Source organism: Euprymna scolopes, chromosome 9 (assembly GCF_053919585.1).
Source record: "Euprymna scolopes isolate OS-2025 chromosome 9, ASM5391958v1, whole genome shotgun sequence".
NCBI classification, from domain to species: domain Eukaryota; kingdom Metazoa; phylum Mollusca; class Cephalopoda; order Sepiida; family Sepiolidae; genus Euprymna; species Euprymna scolopes.
Genome location: NC_136490.1, coordinates 76,883,500 through 76,906,179, shown reverse-complemented (window position 1 = coordinate 76,906,179; position 22,680 = coordinate 76,883,500). Strand labels below are relative to the sequence as shown.

General features: G+C 34.5%; 1 protein-coding gene across 1 annotated transcript in view; it reads right to left on the bottom strand.

Moving 5' to 3' along the window:
* LOC145284714 (synaptotagmin-16-like) overlaps window positions 1-19,667 on the bottom strand; it is a 408,213-nt gene extending 388,546 nt beyond the window's left edge. Inside the window, exon 1 of the mRNA XM_080133628.1 lies at window positions 19,442-19,667. Within this exon, the coding sequence (XP_079989754.1) occupies window positions 19,442-19,526 (85 nt within the window). The 5' untranslated portion in view covers window positions 19,527-19,667. The remainder of the gene's footprint in view (window positions 1-19,441) is intronic.
* Window positions 19,668-22,680: the final 3,013 nt, after the last annotated feature.

Below are 22,680 nucleotides of genomic sequence, written 5' to 3'. Positions count from 1 at the left end.
TAAAGTGGACGATAATCATAACGAATTTTCTCAAACAGCTGTGTGGGCCGCTATTGAAAATTTCAATTATAATCCAGAAGATGGTGTCACTTTCGTCCAGTACTATAGACGATATGAGGATATTTTTTTCATATCAGATGGTAGTACCTGGTCAGACACAAAAAAAGGTTTGGATTTTGCTAGGGAAATTGGGAACAGCCGAGCATACAAAGTTCGTGAATTTTATTCTCCCAAAAAAAAACAGTGAGTTGAGCTTCCAAGAAACTGTTACGCTACTTACAGAACTGTTTTCTGCAAAAACGTCTCTTTTCCATAGGCGATATAAATGTATGAATATTACTAGAAGAGAGGAAGACGACTACACTACTTATGCAAGTATAGTGAACAAGCATTGCGATTATTTTAAACTGGAGAAATTATCATCAGATAATTTAAAATGTTTAATATTTGTGCAAGGGCTGGTCTTAAATAAAGACGCTGAAATCAGGTGTCGTGTTTTAAATAAACTCGAAAACGAACCGAATTTAAAATTACAAAACTTAGCGAAAGACTGTGAAAAAAGACAGTCGTGACATAGAGGAAAGCGGAGTGTCGCATATTAAAAAGATCCATCCAAAGAAAAATTCGACTTCAAAAAATAACCAGGGAAAGAAACAGGGAAAAGATCCACCTGGACCATATTGGAGGTGTGGAAATAAACATTGGTACAATGAGTGTCCCTACAAATTCAAACAATGTGACAACTGCCACCAGAAAGGGCATAATGCATCGCATTGTAGAAAAAAATCTGGTAGAAAGAAGACATCCATTAAACTTACGAAAATTGAACCTGAGGAACAAAATATCCGGAAATATGTACAGGTTAAAATGTTTACAAAGAAAGTAAGGCTACAGCTTGATAGTGGGTCTGACATTTTCATTATTAATGTACAGACATGAAGAGGCTTGGGAGACCCACTATGATTACATCACATAAAATTGCGAGAAGCGTCATTGGCGGAAAAATTACCTTCGAAGGAGAATTCTTGATGAATATTTTTTTCCTGAACAGAGCCGAAAAAGCAAACAAGCTCTTTGGAACTGATCTGTTCGAGAAGTTTAGATAATGGGATCTGCCTTTAAGTTCATTTTGCTAAAAGGTTGAGGATTCGAATATGGAGGCAGAAAAACTTAAGAGGGAGTTAAAAGAGAATTTCCCAGACGTATTTTCAGGCGGTTTGGGAAAGTGTACAAAAGCGGTACAAAATTTGACGCAAAACTAAATGAACAGCCAGTGTTCAGAAAGAAAAGAAATGTTCCATACGCGGCTATATAACAGATAAACGGTCAATTAGAAAGACTCGAAAACATGCGTGTCATCGGAAATATTGAACACAGTAAGTGGGCTGCGCCAACGGTTTACATCAAAAAGAAGAGTAAGGAGATTCAGGTTTGCGCCGACTTCGCGACAGGCTTAAACAGGGCATTAGAAGATTACCATTATCCTCTTTCCAGCTCTGAAGAAATATTTGCGAAACTGAGAGGAGAGAAATATTTGTCTAAAATCGACCTCAGTGACGCGTACTTACAAGTTCCAGTTGATGATGAGTGTTCAAAGCTGCTATGTATTATTACCCATAAGAGATTGTACAAGTTTAACAGAATTCCTTTTGGGGTCAAAGTCGTCCCTGCGATTTTGTAGCAAATTATGGACATTATATTAAATGGGTTGAATTTCGCAGTAGGGTACCTGGATGATGTGTTAATGAAAAGCGCTAGCAAAGAACAAACCAAAGCTCATGTAAACCAAGTATTCAAAAGGATCCAGGATTATGGATTTAAAGTAAAGCAGGAAAAATGTACATTTTTCATGGAGAAAATAAAATACTTAGAGCAAATCATCGATAAACATGGAAGAAGGCCGGATCCAGATAGATCGAGTGCAATAAAGGATATGTCTGCTCCAGAAAATATTGCGTCTTTACAAGTTTCTTAGTTTTGCCAAATTACTATAATGTATTTGTGCCAAATATGCATAATCTAAGTTCGCCTTTAAATGAACTGCTAAGGAAAGACCAAAAATGGGTCTGGACGCAAGAGTGCGAAAAAGCATTTCGGGAAATTAAAGAGACTTTAACGTCTGACTTGTTTCTGACACATTATAATCCCAAGCGTGAAATTATAGTTGCAAGCGATGCCAGCTCCTATGGCATAGGAGCATGCATTTTACACAAAATGGATGATGGAAAAGTGAAACCCATAGCACATTCATCCCGATCACTTTTGCCAGCCAAAAAGAACTACTCACAAATTGAAAAAGAGGCGCTAAGCATTATATTCGCGGTAAAGAAATGTCATTGTTTCCTGCACGGTAGGCAATTTCTGTTACAAACAGACCACAAACCATTATTAACGGTTTTCGGATCGAAAAGGGGACTACCGCAACATACAGCGAATAGACTCCAAAAATGGGGTACCATACTTCTGAATTACAATTTTCAAATGGAGTATATACCATCTAAAAAATTTGGTCATGCAGACGGGTTATCGAGGTTAAGCAGACATAACCATTGAAGAATATGATAATACCAGCGATTCAAGCGGAAGTTGAAGTAAAAAATACGTTATGTGACACAATAAGAGAACTTTCAGTAATGCTTGATGAGATTAAGAGTAAGGCAGATGTGGACGAATTTATTATACGCACGAAAGAAAGGATCAACAATAAGGAACTGGATGGATAAATTTATTCAATTTGCGATACGTTTTGTTATATAACGACAGGGTTGTAATTCCTGCGACATTACAGAAAAGAATTCTCAAGGAATTCCATGTAGGACATCCAGGTATATCAAGAATGAAAAGCCTCGTGCCAAACATGGATAAGGATATAGAAGAAAATTGGCCAAACATGGATAAGGATATAGAAGAAAAAATCAGGGAGTGTAGAGGATGCGCATTAGCTATGAAAGCTCCTCCGACTCAATTCGGATCGTCGGCACAACCGAACCGACCTTGATCTAGGATTCATTTAGATTTTGCAGGACCACTAGATGGGTTCTACTATCTCATTGTTGTAGACAGCCTATCTAAATGGTTAGAAGTATTAAAATGTAAGAATCCCACATCCGAGGTAACTATCCGCTAGGTTTGGCGTAGTAGACTTCATTGTTACAGACAATGGAACGCAATTTACGTCTACCGAAGTTAAACATTTTTGCGAGGATCATCTAATCGAGCATATAACCATTTCGCCCAAGAAGTAATGGACAAGCAGAGAAATTCGTTGACACATTCAAGAGAGCTCTGAAAAAAGCTAGTGCTAGTGGGTCGCCGACGGATAAGTCAATCCAACAGTTTTTACAAGTCTACAGAGTCATTTCGAATGCAAACATTGAAATGCTGAGTAGGTTATGTTCGGACATAAGGTTACGAGGAGCGTGCAATAACTAATGCCCCTGACCCACTTCCAGTTGTCTGATCTAGCTGAAATTTTGCATGTGCAGTGATTTATATCTCTATGGGTTGTGTGGCAAATTACAGCTCTGAACTAATTGTGGTTTCTCTTTTACAGGTGTTTGAACTGAGGTGTGAAATGGAGCCTGTTGAATGTCGAGCAGTGATCCGGTTTTTGTATTTGAAAGGACGCACACCACAGGAGACTTTCGATGAAATGAAAGAAACTTATGGTGATAATGCCCCATCATATGACCTTGTAAAACGCTGGCATCGTGAATTCAAACATGGCTGGAAGTCTGTTGAACAGCTCCCAGACCTGGTCTCCCCACTTCTGCCATTGATGAAGCATCTGTCCGTCAAGTTGAGGCTGCCATTTTGGAAGATCGGCGCATTACTATTCGCCAAATAGCCCAAGATGTCAAGATTACTACAGGATCTGTGGAAACTATCATTCATGACCATTTGCTTATGCATAAGGTGTCTGCCAAATGGATTCCCAGATTGCTCACACCATTCCAGAAGCGAGAACGCGCCGAGTGCTCGAGGATGAATTTGGAGATGTGCCAAGAAGATGAGTCAAACTTTTTAAAAAAACTGATTACACAGGATGATAGCTGGGTCCATCACTATGATCCAGAGACCAAAGCCCAGTCAATGCAGTGGAAGCACTTGGACTCACCACCTCCAAAGAAGGCAAGGGCGCAGCCCTCCGCTGGCAAGGTCATGCTCACAGTCTTCTGGGACCAGGACGGAGTAGTGATGACAGATTTCCTGGCAAAGGGTACCATAATTACAGGAGCCTATTATGCTTCACTTTTCAGGAAATTAAGGAAAGCTATCAAAATCAAGAGGCGGGGCAAGATCAGCAAACGTACCCTCCTCCTGCAGAACAACGCTCCGGTCCACAACTCGCATGTCGCCAGATCAGAAGCACGGGCGTGTGGTTATGAAATCTTACCCCATCCTCCTTACTCTCCTGACCTTGCACCCTCTGACTTTCACCTCTTCCCAGCCATGAAGTTGTTTTTGAAAGGAAAGCGTTTCCCAGATGATGCAGCCTTTATTTCTGAAGTCACGTCATGGTTGGAGGACCAACATGGGGTGTTCTACAAAAACGGTCTCCAGAGCTGCATCAAACGATGGTAGAAATGCATAACATAACTCTGGGTGGTTCCTATGTAGAGAAAAACTAATAACTGTGCCAAGTTTCGTTGCTCTACTGCTATGGGAAGTGGGTCAGAGGCATTACTTATTGCACGCCCCTCGTACAACGATTTTTTACAAGTTGTTACCAAACCAGAATAGGACAAACCTAAAAAAAACGATGACAAAAAAACGGTATAAAGTTGGCGAAAGAATCTTCTACAAGATTCACAAAAATAATAAGACTTTCTGGGAGTCTGGCGTTGTTGAGAAACATAGGCAACATGGTCTACATGATTAAGGGACCAGACTTTGTGCACAAACGTCAAACTAACCAAATTCGGAAAAAGATACTCAAACAGTGAGGTGACCAGATCCCCCGAGGAGGACATCATGGACACAGTGTTTGATACTTTTCAGGTGCCCATACCAGAGACAGCTCCGGAGAACAGAAGATCAAACAGAAAACGGAAATCAACAGAATTGATTAGTGAACCCAAAACAAAAACGTTATTAATCCCAGGCGGGATATTTTCAAAGGGGTTGTTATACCGGCCTTCCTTGAACGGAGGAATTTATACCGATTAGCACTATAAATAGCGCTAGTAATTCCAACACCGGTGAGAGAGATGCAACTGCACTTCAACTGCTAGCCGAGTACCCAGCAGATATACACGCTTTCCTATCTTTGTACATTATTGTTAATACACTTGTTCCTTAACTGAACCTTGACTTAATTGTTCTTATTTTCACTGTTGTTCCACGACACAACAGTTATTAAATTGATTTTCTTTGCGAAAAAAAAAAAACAACAAAAAACGAAAAAAAAAAACGAGATGGAAATACAGTGGCGTAGCATCAGTTTTTTGCCGCCTGCGGCAGTCGTTAAATATGCCGCCCCCCCCCTCTGGCATATAATTACCTGTTTTGCCCTCCTCCCCGCTGGCATATATTTACATGTCCCCCCCCCCGCTGACATATGATTATATGCTGCTGGCCTATGACAATATGTTAAAACCTTCAAAATTCCAAAAGGTCCGCAAAATATTTATTTTCATTGAACTAACGTTCACAAAATTCTCTTCAGCTTAATATTTACACAATTCCCCTTTTTTAAAATTCTAATTTAATTTAACGATTTCGTTTCAATAATTTGAATAATAAGTATGTAAACGGTTTGAGTTCATCTAAAAACGTTGATTTGAATAAAATAAAATATGCATGAAACCAAGTAACAACGTAATATAAGGAAATAAACAAAAAATTTACTTGTTTGAAATTTATCACAAATATATTTCGGAGCTATACTCTATCCTCAGTATGTTGTTTTCTTTCTTTTTTCTTCTTCCTTGCCATGTTGTAAAGTTGGAGAAAGAGAAGTCTGTTTGTTAAGAGCCGTGCGTTGTATCTCAGTGGTTGTGTTTTGAAATGTTGGAACTGTGCGCAAGTAACGCGAGAATAACGTCAAGAGTGTGAGTTCCATATAGAAACGTTGATTTCATTTGAATAAAATAAAATATGCATCAAATGTGTTTGAAACCAAATCACAACATTGATATTAGGAAAATAAACAAATATTTTACTTGTTTGAAATTCATAACAAATATATTTTCGGAGAAAACAACACACTGAGGATGGAGTATATCTCCGAAATATATTTGTTATAAAATTCAAACAATTAAAATATTTGCTTATTTCCTAATATCAATGTTGTGATTTGGTTACAAGCGCAATTTGATGCGTATTTTATTTCATGTAAACATTAATCTAAAGGGAATTATGTAAACGTTAATATGAAACAAAAGTAACCAAATCTTTTTTTCAAAACAAAAACGTCTAATTCAAAGTATAAAAAATGTTAAATTAAATTAATTGGCTGCACAAACAAATATAATAATAAATTTATATAAGAACATTTAGACACCTGAAAATGTTTTAAATGATAAAATAATTTTATTTACTTTTTTTGTTGTTGTTAAAAGTCCGAATTTTCGCCAAATAACATGGCTGTATCAAAGAGAGATTATTCCGATGTAGTTTTCTTTTCTTTTTCATTATAATGTTATTATTAAGAGGTCGAGCCTCTCGAAAAGGAAAAAAAAAGTCTTGTATCGGCACTTTTTGAAATCCATGTGTGTAATCGCTCAGTTTAAGCGTAAAATTTACGAAATGGAAAGTCACACATTTTAGAAAACATTTCTTTATAAATTTAAATGAGAATATTTGAAATTTGAATTTATAAATTTAAATGAGAATATTTGAAAACATGAAAAGATTAAGAAATGATAAAATCATTTTTATTTACTTTTTTATTGTTGTTATTTTCGAATTTTCACAAAAAATGGCTGTATCAAGGAGAGGATATTTCGATGCAGTTTTCTTTTCTTTTTCTTTATAATGTTATTATTAAGAGGTCGAGCTTCCCGAAGAGAAAAAAAAACTTGTATCCGGGCTTTTTGAAATCCGTGTGTGTAATCGCTCGATTTAAGCACGAAATTTAAGAAATTTTTTGTTGTTAATAATGTTTCAATCCTTTTAAAAATAGTTTTAAATTTTTTTCAATAAATGCATTTATGAATTGAAAAGAAGGCCATAAATTTATTTTTTGTGAGAGAACTATCGCAAGGCATCAAGTCAGACTATCGCAAGGCATCAAGTTTACAAATATATTTTCGCTTTTTTTTCGGCAAAGTTATCAATAACTCTACCAAAATTCACTCTATCGCCAAGTTCCCTCCCTAGGGAGAGGATTGCCAAGTCTGTATGCCTTGACTGGCTCATTTTTGATCGAAGGTAGTTTTTATGAGTTTCAGTTCCGAGAAAGAGAACTCAGAGCTGACAACGCTGATAGCTCGGGTAAGTAAAATGCACAGCAAGATAACAATATTAGAGACGAAATCTCTGTACAAAGTTCAAAATTTCAAGAGGTCCATTGATTTTATCTTTTCCTGAAGCTTTCACAAAATACTGTAATCTCTTCTTTTCGGCAAAAAAAAAACTTTTTCTATATCTTCGTCAACTTCACCAAGCTGATAATCATTATTATCATCAAGCAGATTTGACAGTGTAAGAAAAGCGTATTTAAAAGATTGTGAACTTGTTGAAATCTGAAAGATATTTCTTCAGTCAACCTATCTATGAAAGACAGCAGTTCCCGTCTCAACCCAGTATCAAACCACGCATGAGTCAATCGTTCAGCATGCTCCATGCAGAGTTTTTTGACTTGTCTATTGCAGTGTCCACCATCTTTTTTCTATTTTGAAGAAGACAATCTCGCAATGCCGTCAGCCTGACAGAACGTTGTTGCAAATCCAGCCTCTTTTCTTGGAGATACATCTGGGCATCATTGATTTCTGGGAGAATAGTTTTCCAAAGGCTCAGAAATAAAAGAAACGGAAACGACAATACCGAGTTGAGAATTAAAGACGCATTTGATCTTGTGGTTGCAGTTTCTCCTTCTTCTGTGAGCTGTACCACGGCAATGACGACTTCCAATAATTTTTTACCACAACATTTACAGCATCTGCTCGAATACTCCATCTAGTTACCACACTCCGGCATGCTTTGGGTAGGATTGAAACCGCTATCTTCAGACAATGTCCATCTGGAACTGTAGAGATTCAACGTCTCTATCAACTGCGATTTCAATCCTACCCAAAGCGTGCCAGAGGTTTACTTGGCCAAAACGTGGTGAGACGACAACAACTACGGATGGCAGTGATATAAAGGTCTACTTCCTAAGATTTCACATTACGAAATATCTGGAAATGTCTTCTCAACCACCGAATACTTTCTCTCTTATAGGTTTATACAAGTAGCCATCGATTGAAAGAATTCTGAAGCTCAAAATATCAAGGCTGACATGGTTCAAAAATTCATCGTGGATCCAACTCTCTGCTTGATCTTCGTGAATGATTCCCCAAGTCACATTTTAAGATCATTCATCACAATTTACGCATCTATGGCAACACTTCAAAAACCAGCAATGGCAAGAATCTATCTGGGTGGTGCAATGGGGTAACATGTGGCAGGTTAATTTTAATGCATCCAAAATCATCTTTTCACCACCAATGCTCTGACGTCTTACCTTCTATCTCCCCCTTTCTCTGTTTTTATAAATTTTATCATTTTTTTAACTTCTTATTACACATGATTTTTTCTCTTTTATATGCATTTTTTATTTGCCCTTTCTATACAAGTCCTATTGTTAATATTTTCTTCTTTCTTTTTTGCTCTTTCATTTTACTTTAATTTTCTGGTCTTTTTTAATGATCCCCATTATTATTTAATGATCCCCATTATTTTTTAATGATCCCCATTCTTTTTTAATGATCCCCATTATTTCTTAGTGATCCCTATTATATTTTTTACTATTATTTACATATATATTTCTTTTTCTTTATTTTACTTTCCTACGCATATATGCTTGTATGGCACAATCATGTTGACACACCAGTTCTCACCTGATCACCAAAGTTCAACAACGTTGAGCCTGGCTAGTACCAGATGGGTGACCATTTGGGAAAGCTACACGCTGTATGTACCTTCTGGGAAGGTTGGGCGTGGGGCCAGCACTCTCACCCCATATAAAAAGAACTCAGTCGCCACAAAAGCATCTACAAAGTTGTAGATGGCCTATGCCCCTTAGGAGCTTAAGGTTATGGATGGACGCATATGTGCTTACTTCTTTCTTTATAGATATACTAGCAATTCAGCCCGGCATTGCACCAGCTCTATGTACTGCTCATAACTTTATGTGCATAAATATATATTAAAAAGTTTGACTCATGCCCAGGTAACTTACATCTAAAATTTCAAGTGTTTAGACCCAAAATTGGTGAAGGAGTTGGTAGAGTCTATAAAGGTCAACTATTTCAACTTGGACCTCTTGGCAGCCAAATATTCACCCTAAAACTGATTAAAAAGCTTGCTCCATGTCTGAATACACTTTATGTAAAGTCTCAAATCTTCAGACCAAAATTGGCTGAATATTTTGCTAGAGACCGTAAAGGTCAAATCTTTTGAACTTTGACCCCTTGGCAGCCAAATTTTCGGCCAAAAATCGATTAAAAAGCTTGCCCTATGTCTGAATACACTTTATGTAAAATTTCAAATGTTTAGACCAAAAATTGGCTGAGTAATTTGGTAGAGCCTGCAAAGGTCAATTTTTTTAAACTTTGACCCCAATTTTGACCCCTTAACATTTATTGTTTCGAGCTCAAATCAAATTAAAAGTTTAATCCTTGTCCAAGAAAAGCTACATCTAAAATTTCAAGTGTTTAAACCCAAAATTGGTGGAGGAGCTGGGTAGAGTTTTCAAAGGTCAAATCGTTGAACTTTGACCCCTTGACAGCCAAATTTCTGGCCGAAAACAGATTAAAAAGTTTTTTTCCAAATCTCAATACCCCTTATGTCAAATCTAGAGTCTGTAGACTGAAAATTGACAGAGTAGTTTGATAGGGAAATGTACACACACAGACAATTTCACTTTTATAGATATATAGATTTTGCATGATGCTGGCCTATCTCTTCTTCTGATGAGAAGCATTTAGCTTCGAAATGCCATGGTTTGAAGAGTTTTTCTGAACATTTTACCTTCTTTTCTTATTGATCTGATGATGTAATAAAGTTATTTGTAACGTATATTTTTAATCTCTTTGCATATTTGAGTGAGTCTCTGAGATCCTATTTCTAATTACTTCACCTTCTCTCTTTTCCTTTCTTTCTTCCTTTCTTTCTTTACTTTTAATTTTTTAATTAATTAATTAATTTTTTCCCACGAAAGCTATTAAACACAGATTATTATTAAACATTGATTAGCCTGGTTAGGTTTTGTAACAGAAATCATCACTCTCGCATTTTGTTGATCGCTGATTGGTGAATGTATGTCATTAATTTGCATATGTACACAATTGATAACTGTTAAATGGGACGAATTCTAAAGCATGGGGTGCTTTAGTTGAGTTTTTTGTTGGACATCTTAGAACGAGAACGAACACTGGAAGATAATATCAAATGCACGAGGAAAGAAAGAAAAAGACTTTTGTGCTTTGTATCAACAAGAGGACGGTTTGACATCGCCATTTTTTTTTTGTTTGTTTTGTTCCCTTTCCATTTTATAAGCTATTTCAGCTTTAGTCCTAACTCGTGCCTTTCCAGTTAAGGTGTCAGTCAACCAGTAGTAAACACACAATGAGTTAGTGCGGAGGTGTATGACCTGAGCCTGCCACTGCAGCGCAAGATTAAGCCTTTCAGCATCAAGTTCTGCCAAATTGATATGCTGAGCATCATTTTTTGGACGCAGCCAGCATGCATCTTCTACAAAATTATGCAATCGTTCCACACTTCACAAAGGCAAAGAACTCGCATCAACCCATGCATTCAGTTCATATCCAGATACACGCCACTCTCATAGTGTAGCAGTGCACACATCTGCATTCCCAGTAAAGGCATCAACATGCTGATTCAATTCTCGATAATCCATCATGGATCGAATTTTGTGTTTAGTCAGTTGTTCAATAGCCATGAACAGAATTAATCCTTTGGGTGATCCCAGACCGTTATCAATCCACAGCTGAAGTTCTTCTTCATATGCAACCAGATTCTTGGTAGAAACAGCATACTCTGGAATGGTATTGCATAACCGATCTGGCGATTCGATCATGGTCCATTTCCACCCTGCAGTCAAAGCTATTTCTTTGTCGTCAAACATAGCAGAGAAATATGTTTCCTTAGTAGAAATAGCTGCACATACTTTTTTCTCTCTACCAAGCGTTATACCTCCGGCGGCTATAATCATGACTCCTCCTAGAGCTCTGATTGCATCAATTCCAAGTAATAAATCGTATCCAAGAGGTTTTTTCTGCATCATCCAGGACATCAACTTCACATTTCTCAGTGCAGATTGTGACAGTCCCTATACCATAAAATACTTGGGATAAGCCATTAATGGTCATGACCTCCATTTGTTGCTTACTCCATGTCCGACAACAATTTACACTATATTACTCTCTTTCTGACACCACTCGGAGCCATCCACAGACACATAAATGTCCTACTAATTTGCCGCAAATAGAAAATGTGATGGACCACATTAACACACTAGGTAACTCTGGAATCGGGCTCCTTGCTTCCATCATAAAGTATTACATTCCTCCTGGACCTCAAGGCCCAACACGACCATCCCATCCTTTAAACGTTTAGGGTCTTTGCTTATTAAACCGAAAGATTCGAATTTCATTTTTCACTGTGGTCTTATCTAGCATCAAAACAGTTTTAATGATAGGTGTCATTATTAAGAGTGCTACGTTTAGGCCAAAACATAAGCATGTCAAATAGTATCGTATTCCCTTGATTATCAGTATCTGAAATGGCTACAGTGACTCATGGACGCGTATCTGCAGGTAGGCTCTCTTCAAATCCAGCAGTGCTACATTGTAGTGTTCATTGCTTGGCAAGGGGCAAAGGTGGCGACAGTACCTTATCTCTGACTTCATTTCTCGAACAATTGCTAATCTTGACTGATAAGTGGGATAGTAAATATTTATTTTTATGTAAACATCATTGTACCAGTTCTTGCCGTTTATTTAATAAATTTTCCCTATATGATAAGATTCGAGGTTGCATTGCCCAAATTTATAAGGTGTATATCTTCTTGCACTTCCTAATATTGCCCATTTTAATTCGTATTCTATATTATTTCTACATAGTTCTCTTACTCATATAGCGAAAGATATTGATTTCTTATTAGTTCCTTCAGTTTTTTATTTTAAAAGAAGGCTATATTATTGTGGAATTTGTCCTTAAACCAGCAGACTATGGACGCTATATATAAAACCAACAGACTATGGACGCTATATATGTCCTAGTTCTAATATTTTCAATGACTTCGCATTTATTTACAACTAGTGGGACCTGTGGAAATTCCACAGGGGACTGATTCAGACGCTCTGATATTATTGTAGCTTTTTTATTAAAACCGCAAAAGTATTTATTTGAGCTAGCAGAGACGCCCGGCATAGCCAGGTCGTAAAATATGCTATAATATGATATTTTAATTCTTGCAGATTTCGTATATATTATTATAGTTTTTTTTTTATGTATTATAAAGTTGCAATTTCAAAATAAAAAATATATCTATATGGCTTGGATCCATCAGCTTGAATCGAATTCTTGGTAAAAATTGTATATCACAAGAAATGAAATCACATAACAATTAAACGACCCGGATATAAGAGTGACACAGAAAATAGCACACACACTATCGTATTAATATATAGATGTGAAAGATAAAACATTTACCATCCAAGCAGCATCCATTATTTTTACAGTTACAGAAAAGATCGTTTTAAGTGTTTTGGCTTCTACTTTGTTCACTTTCTTTAATTGCCCTATCTATTTTTGCATTTTTAGAACTTACAGTTTTTGCTGTTACAGATGTTGAGAATGATAATTTTACTGTATTTTTGTGTATGAGCTTCCTTAAGTTACTGCCTTATCATCCAAAAATACTTGTGAAAGAAATTTTATCAGATTCTTAAGAATCTTTTAAAATAACATAAAAAATATACTCCGTACATTTTTATATTATTTTATGTTTTTTTATTTTATTTTATTATTTTTTTTTTTTTTTTGTTCGATGCTTGTGTATTCACACATACATACATTAAAAATGATTTATGCACATATAAATCACTTTTAATATTTTTTTATATTTTTATATTTTCACATATAATTTTTTTTTTTTTACAAAGGGGTAATCATATATCAAGGCCCGGAGGCCACTCAAGGTTAATGTGTGTATAGTAATCATTGGGACAGTAGTGTAGTAATTGTTTGTGGTGGAAATTTGGTATGGTTAGATTATTTACGAGGACGGCTAGATAAAAATTTGTTTACCTTGGATTTGAAGATGACAATATTGTATTGTAATCAACTGGAAAGCAAACCAGTGGAACAGGCTGGAAGTTCTAGAAAAGAAACTGTATTCACAAAATCCACGTTAAGGTTTAGGCACCAATAGAGAGTGGGGAAATTAATTGATAGTGATTTTGGCTAGACGAGTGTTTTTTGTGAAAGATTGGTGAGGGGGTAGCATAGATTGGAGCTCAGTCGAGCACTTGCCATGAAAGTAACGATAGAGCAAAGACAGGCTCGCAAAGTCTCTTCTATGAGAAAGAGACTGTAGAGAAGAGAAAAGGCATAGCCTACTATATTACGAAGTCAGTTTTGAACTTTGTCAAAGCAGGATAGGATACTCCAGGAAGCTTCTGTTCATATGTGGCAACAGTACTCCATCTTGGGATATACTTGTTTTTTAATCAGGTAGAGAACTGCATCGGCAGTGTGATATCTACTGGAGTGGTAGAATGATCCAACCATTTTTCCAGCGACCTTGGAAACCGATTGTGCTTCATTTCAGATCAGAGGTGAAGGTCAGACCAAGAAATTTGTTTAAATATAGAGCGTCTTTAAGGCGAGAGCCGTTCATTTCAAGAGGGGTCAAATATGTGTCATAGCATTGATGATGGAAAGATAGAATGTTGGTTTTAGATGCATTAAAATCAACCAGCCACCTTTTTCCCCATTGCACCATGCGTCCATAATCAGAGGAGAGTGAATCAGAGAAATCTTGGCCATTTCTGGCCTTTGAAGTGTTGCCATAGATGGTAGTGTCGTCTGCATAAATGTCTACGAATGATCAAAGAATGTGATTTGAGAGATCATTGATGAAGATCAGGAAGAGAGTTGGGCCCAAGATGGAACCCTAATGGACGCCAGCATTAATACTGTAAGTTTATGATTTCTGCCCATCAACAACTACTTTTATAAATATATATATAGAGAGAGGAATGGTTTAATAATTGTGAAGACATCTAGCTATACCCTAGCTGAAGACTTTGTGTAGCAGACCTTTATGCTACACCCTATGAAAAGCCGTTGATATGTCAAAAGTAATTGCTCTAGAAACGAAGCCCGCTTTGAGAGATTCACTAATCTTGTGATGTTAGCACATCAGCCGTAGATCTAGCAGAACAGAAATCATGTTACATGTCACTGAGTGGGTTGTTTCCATTTAGGTAGTTTACCACTTTTCTGTTTAACACAGATTCAAGCAACTTACAAAAACCACACAGTATTTTTATACTACTAATACTACTACTACTACTTGTAGTAGTAGTAGTAGTAGTAGTAGTAGTAGTAGCTAACAGTGTGGCCTCTCGATCCCATTAAATTGGCATCAAGAAGCCTCTGCATGGTACAGACTCCATTCACCAAATGGTAATGCAGCCGCCCTGGTATTTTGTACCTGTTGATAGAACAGCCTTCTTGGGAGTACACTGAAGTTCAGGTCCCTAACTAACAGGCGGATAATGTTAGCCCAGGAAAACGTTTACCTCCAGCACCCTTATTAGTCACATGGCAACAAGAACAGAATTGAAAGAGAATTTAGTAATCTCTAGCTGTGACTGAGTATATGGCGTTTTCTGTCTTCTCCTTTTGTCAGAAACATCGTCCATTCTTTTGCGATGATTACTGATGGACAAAATAAGAGAAGCGAGTTTCTAGGTTGCTGAAAATGCATTAACAATGCCTTTTCTATTCTTCTTTCAGGAAAAAAAACCTTAGTTCATTACTATTTTAAAAAAGAAGTTTGGAGATAGGCCCTCCTCTCATGGTGTCACCTGGATTAAGATAAAAAGCTTAGAGAAGGAGCTAAATGTGCATAGTAAAGGGGCTTATATATATATATATATATATATATATATATATATATATATATATATATATATATATATATATATATATATATATATAAAACTATATGCAAAGCAGTTGTGAATAAAAATACATTTTAAAAGACATGGCAAATAATGGTAATAACAAGGAATATAAATAAATAAATTTACTATAATTTTCCAACAAGTTCGGTAGTTGTATAGGGTCACGTCCATAGATAGTTTCTTAATTATCTAAACATATTAATATAGGTGGCGCTGACGGCTTTTTGTATAAAGAAGACAACGGAGAACATGAAGAGGGGTTCTGAAATCTAAACTGATTTTTTATCATGTATAAATATTTTAGCATCACAAAAATTTTTTTTTAAAAAGTTGTTATATCTTAACAGATAAAAGATATGCAAGGTAACTGTGAATAAAAATTACATTTAAAAAAAGACATGGCAAATAATGGCAATAACATGGAATATTAATAAATTTGCTATACCTTGCCAATAATTTCGGTTGTTCTATGAGGTCGTGTTCATAGGTAATTTATTAGATATCTGGATAAATTAATATAGGTGGCACTGAGGGTTTTTGGTAGGATGAAGACGAAGGTTAATGAAAAGATGAATGCAATGAATAAAGAGTTGGTTTTCAGAGAGAAAATCAAAGAGCAAGTCTTGGTGTTGAAAGTTGGATTGTCTACAATCTTACAAGACGAAATACTATCACTAAGTATATTGCTTTCACTAAAGTGGTTGACATCTTGACTTACCACAGATTTAACGATCAAACACTATGCAAACGAAACTGATTGGTCTGTATTGAGATGCAGAAGACTGATATAGTTTGTATGGGCAAACTGACGAAATGTCGGTTAGTGATAGAAAGCATTTGGTAATTGTTTGGAACTTGCATGTTTTCCTTGTATCAACTAATATCAGTATATTGTTTAGAGTTATAACGTGTTTTCGTTTTCTTTTCTCTCATTAGAAGATCTTTATAAAGAAGAGAACTCAATACTAGATATGATCATTTGATTAAGTGCAGTACTAAAACTTTCAATTTCTTTTTTTCAGACACTTTCATTTCCTTATTTCCATCGCAATCATTTTATTTTTTTACTTTTACTTTCACCCTTGTGTTTACTTTTCCCTCCATTTTCACATCCTTTAACTCAGTCCGAAAATGTCATTCTTTTCTCCATTTTGTTCAGTTTTCCTTCATAACTTCTTCCTCCCTTTTTTCAAGGTTCATTTTCTCCAACTCTTAGCTCCAATAATTTCCTTCAATCTCCTTAAATTTCCGAACCTCCAAATTTGCGTTTGCTTTGATCTTCTCCTCCACTATACCACTCCATCACTCCTGTCCTTTTCCACTTTGCCATCCTTTTTACCACTTCATCCCAACCTTCAAACATGACCATGACTGTGATGCTTAAAATTCAGAATGATACGGTACGAATTTCAAGAATCAGTAACCCAAAATAATTATTGCCTAAAATATGTTATAAAATTATTATAATGTTAAATACTGGCCTTGTACACTAAATACATTGAGCTCTCTAGTTAGAAATATAACACCTGATATATATTTAACCTGAAAATTGAAAAAAAGTGTAATATTAAATTACGACCATTGTCAATTATTTTTCTTTCCCATTTCATACATTTAAAAACACATCCATGCGTTTTTTCTGGGTGGGGTGGGGGGTCCAAATGTCATACAAGGTAATATATTTAGTAAATTTCTTAACTGTGTCTCCCAGTAAATTTATTTTAATAACGGTTTGTGTACGAGATTTAGTGAGCATTCAAATTTGTTTCTTTCAAAATGTTGAAAGATGTTTTAATATGTCGAAAGGTGATCCAACATTGTAAAGTTTCATGAACTGTTTATATTGATATTAATATCTGATGATCATTACAAAAAACTGTATCCAACTGTAAAAAAAACAAACTACATTTTGAAATAAAAATAGACAATTTTATAGAGGTAAACTTCCTAGATATAACACTTTATTTAGATAACGAAATTTACAAATCCTATAGGAAGCCTAAAAATACGAACCCACTATAGCACATTGACAAATCCTTAATCTATTCATCCACAGTTTTCAAGCAAACCTCCATCTCTGTATGCATGTTGTTATTCTGAAATGATTATTCAACAACGCCAACATGATAGATGTATTCAACCAAAACAAAAAAGAATACAAACCGACCTTAAGAAATCGATAGGCACCTCCAAAAGTCTCCACAGAATTACCCCCCTCCCTATATGTAAACACGATGTAACTTTATTATAAATTAATATTATCAGTATAACTTTTGTACCATTTAAAAGAAGGGCAAAATAAACTAGTAATAATTAAAAAAAAAAATTTTTCATGATCCGAAAATAATGAAATTACGAGACGCAAATCGTGTTTACATAATTGGCGCTTTAAAATAACGTTCCTATGTAGTAAGCATTTCGAACATGAAAACATACCCGTATTTAATAAATCTAGCAAAAATCAACTAATGGTCAGATTTTCGAGAAATTTTCGATACTTATCCATTTTAGAATGAAATTACATATAAAATGCAGTTTCTATAAAATATACGAGGGGGATTTTTTTTTTAGTGCGTGGTCCCCCCCCCCTATTTATTTTTTCGAAATTTGAACAAAATATATTTAAATCTATCGAAATTTCTATTTATCATGAAACATAAGAGTTCAAATAAGTAAAAAACATTTATTTTTTAAAAATTAAATACACGTATTGAAAAAAAACTTATTTTGAAGTTGCAATAAAAAAATAATATAAATTTAATATGTTTTTTTAAATAGCGTTTTTTCGAATTAATATATACTATAATCAGTTGAATTGTCAATAAAAAGAAACTTTCTAAAAATTAATTAATTTTTAAAAGATCAAAATGATTAAAATTTCATTATTTCAAAATGTTCCGTTACAACATAGATTTTTAATTAATTGTGTTTAAATTTCTGTTTTAAATATTAAGTTTTAATATAAACATGGCTCTTGTCAGCTATTTTATCGCCAGATTAAAACCGATTTGAAAATATTATTGCACAAATATTAAGCATTTTGTAGCCCCCCCTCATATTTTGTTTGTTTCTTTTTACCGAACAAAATATGGAAGCCGGCTGTTACCCAAAATAAGCATTCGTAAAACCGTATTTGATATTTAATATACAAATATTTATAATGATTAAACTGTGTAAATCTTAAAACCTAACAAAATTTTAACAAAGATTAATTATTAATTGCAGTTTGAAGAAGATAACAAAGGTTTTAAAAAATCATTAAGTCGCTTCTGCTTTTCCATAGATCGTATAGTTAACACAAATCTGACGTCACGGAATCATGCGTTTTTTTTTTCACATTCATTTGGCAATGCCTAGAAATCGATAATTTAACATCCGATCACCAGATTGCAATCTAACGGGTAGAAATTGTAGCTTATGCCCACAGGATGAATGCAATACAAAAAATCAAACTACTAAAATGAAAGCAAATTTATACAAAATTCAGACACTAAAATTAGTACATTTTTTGACATTCCACCCATCATTAGTAATTCTTAATTTATATATCAAATAATTGAGATGGAATAATAAAAAAGCCCCACACATTCATAAAAACAGAACACTGCAATTATTTAAATCCCGAGTACGGAATGATAATAAATAAATCAAAAATACAAAAATAGTTATTAAAAATAAAATAGAAAAAGATTTTGCTGAAAAATTGGATAGTTCAAATGATTGGCAACAATTTTGTGCGGACCTGCTATGTAAACACCGGAAGTGGGCAATATCAATAAAGCTGATGGCTTATAAAATGATGTTATCATCAGACGGTTTGCATCAAGCTAAAACTAATGGTCGTGAATAATCCATAGTTTCATTCTATCATTGGCATATGCCAAACAGGCAGTTATATCTTCATCTAAAACTGTTTAAAAAGATATTACCATAACTATCATACACACAGCCATTTATGATGATGCAGCACACACACACACAAGCACACACACACACACACACATTTATATATATACGAAAATCTTATATATGCCTTATTTTTAAAGAAAAATATAAATTCGTAATTTTCTACTTACCCGGTACCAAACCAACCCGGAGTTCTTCAATGTTTTGGCATTGCATCAGCATTCCCATTTTCCATAATCTCTGAATTGGAGTCATCTGTTCCAGATTACCTAATCTTACACACTTGAAACACTAGTATGACTTCTGCCTTGCAAGATTAGTGAATCATTATACAAGCAGAGGATTCTCTTCTATGTCATGCGCTCTTTAAACCATAGAGACAACTAAATAGATACAAGTAGGAATGGTGGGTGAAAGATGGTAAACGACGATGAGAAAAATGATGAATTGAATTGAAAAAGAAGGGGAAAAAAGAAAAGAGAGAGGGATAGAAAATAAACAAGAAGAGAGAAATTCGGAGAAATTAAAAGAAAGTAGAGAGAAAAATGCGAGGAAAGCAAAGAATAACAAAGATGAAGAACAAATAAGCTTACATACAAAGAGATAAGGAGAGATAATGGGCGAGAGAGAAAAAGGAAAAGATGTATGAAATGATGTAAGGGAAAATATGAAGAAACGATAAGGAGAAAGTGATGTAATGATGTAGAAAGGAAGAGAGAGAGGCAGAGAGAGGCAGAGAGAGAGAGAGGGGGGAAGTGAAAAAAACAAGAGGAAGGATGTTATGAGTGTAAATCAATAGAAACTGAAATAATTGTGACTTTCCTCTGAGAATTTGCTCTCGCATGGACAGCTTTTCGTTGTGGGCAAATTGCCATCTCACAACAACGGTTCGGTCCCATCTTTTAAAATGTCTATCGGTTAAAAATATAGGATCATTTAGGAAATCTATTAATTCTGATATAATTAAAAAAAAACAACGATATCTTTAATGCATAAACTATTAAGCATACAAACTCACACACAACTGGTCACACACATGTTTTGTTGACCTAGATGAAAAATAGATGAGAGAAAGTCGATTCTTTCACGACACAAGTTAGCATTTCATTTAACAAGCAAATATTTTTATCATATAATATTGATATAAAAAGCAAACTTTGTTTTGTATTAATCACATTGCCATTTCACGTTCCAATAGAAAGAATGAAACAAATTCTTTAACATATTTATGCAATGTGTTGTATTCGATCCGAGTTTAAGTCATATTTTTAGTTGATAGCTAAATGTTTTCTTTTAGTCAATTCTATATAAAATATTAGAAGTTATCTCACACATAAAATAGATGTTGATAAATATCTTTTTGAATTCGTGGATGCCAGTCAAAACAAGAGATGATCAACAGTATCAAAGATATGTTACAAGTTTAAAAGACATGGGGAGATTATGAAAGTTTCTTGTATTTGGTTTGTGTCATATTTATACCTCAATATGCTATCGAAAAGTGAATCATTATTTGTCACCACTCTGTTTGATAACAAAATCTGCTTTTGTTAGCATTTGCTATTCGTATTGACCTGCTCTAAAAGGTTATTCTGGCCAACCACCTACTAATGTCTAGAACAAATTTTAATGAAATATTTTTACATTTCAGCAGTATATGTTCCACTGCAAAATTAGGCTGATATCACATGTTTAGCCTACGTGGAGTTACTCGCTACTTTCTCACTCTTTGGTAATTTCCCTCGATCATAAAGTGATTTTTTTTTCAGTTTGTTGTTTGTTATAGCGATAAAAGGAGGAATAACTCTAACTAAAGAAAGTAAAAGTTATCACTTTATTGAAAAAGACTAGAGAGTTCTAGAGAGGGGCTGAGGGCAATATGGCGGCTTCGCTTGACGCTGGATATCGTTCTGTAAATAATTTAAAGGTCCTGCCGTGAATAAATTGTATTTAAAAATACAATGAGCTTGTCCACTTGTTCTATATTATCCAATAATCCTGACATTCAGCATTCTCCGAACACAACGTTGTTCATACAAGTATTCCAAATAGTTTTCCATTTACTTATACATTTTTGAATTATTACTTTTAGAGATACGTCTATGGAATTTTGCTGTTCATTTTTTTTTTTTTTTTTTGCAGGAAGGTTGCCCAAACAACAAAAAATTGGAAGCAAGTAATTTGGCACACCATACAGAATGGAATCTAAAAGAATAAACCATAATACATGAAGCTTTTTCTTCTTCTTCTTCTTCTTCTTCTTCTTCTTCTTCTTCTTCTTCTTCTCCTTCTTCTATTTATTTAATGTTCACTTTTCACTTATTCAGACGTCAGATCGTTTCTTATATCAAACAAGCTCACTTTCCAGTTCTCAAATTATTTATAACTAAAATGAAAAGGTTTATGATAGTGTAAATGTCGCATCTGATTTGAAGGGGGGAATTTTAATAGTAATATCAGAAGCAATAGATTTCAGTCATAATATGAAACTTGACTAAACTTAACATATCACATCAGAGAATTTGCTGAGAGCACTCCTCTTGCCCAACAATTCCAAAGGTTAAGGAAAGCAGACATATTTAGTAAATATACCCGTCAACAAATAGTAAGGCATGCAGTTCTTGAAATAAAACCAAACTCACATATTGTCGCTTTATTGGCTGGAAGATAAACTTTTATAAGTGAAACAACGAATCTCATTAAGCGACCAATCATATGCTATCAGAAATACAACATGGTTTGTGAGCGATTAGCGTTTTTTAAATATATTTTATACTTCTTGAAATTCCTAAATTGTTTCTCTAATGTGTATTTGGAAATTTGAACATTGACTTAGATTAAATTAGTATTAGTTTTCAATAAACTGAAGATATTTGTTTTCTTATTTTGTTTATTTAGTTATTTTGATTTGCATTTGGAATTACACTGGCATACAATTTCCGTACAAAAAACGCATAAAATCAAACAAAATGTTTCGGTTGCGGAGATCTTTATTTTAAAAATGAGAGTTTTTTTATGATAATTTCCTTCTGCAAATATAGTAAGTATGACACTAATTTTCGACACCCATAACAAAAAATACAAGTAAAACATAATAAAATGAAATTAATGCATCGTAATTCTTACTTTATATCAAAGTTTAAAGCACATACAAACATTCTTTATTTACACCGAATAAAATGGACGAAATTTGATTTGAACATCACAAAATAATCCAAACATAAAAATTTAGAAATTAACATGGTGTCGCAGATATACGAAAAACAGATCTTATAAACATTAAAATTATAAACATTAAAATTATAAACATTAAATTATAAACATTAAAATTATAAACATTAAAATTATAAGGAAAACCCTTAGTACAAATACATATTATATCTTTGTAAAGTTTTTGCTCAATCATTAT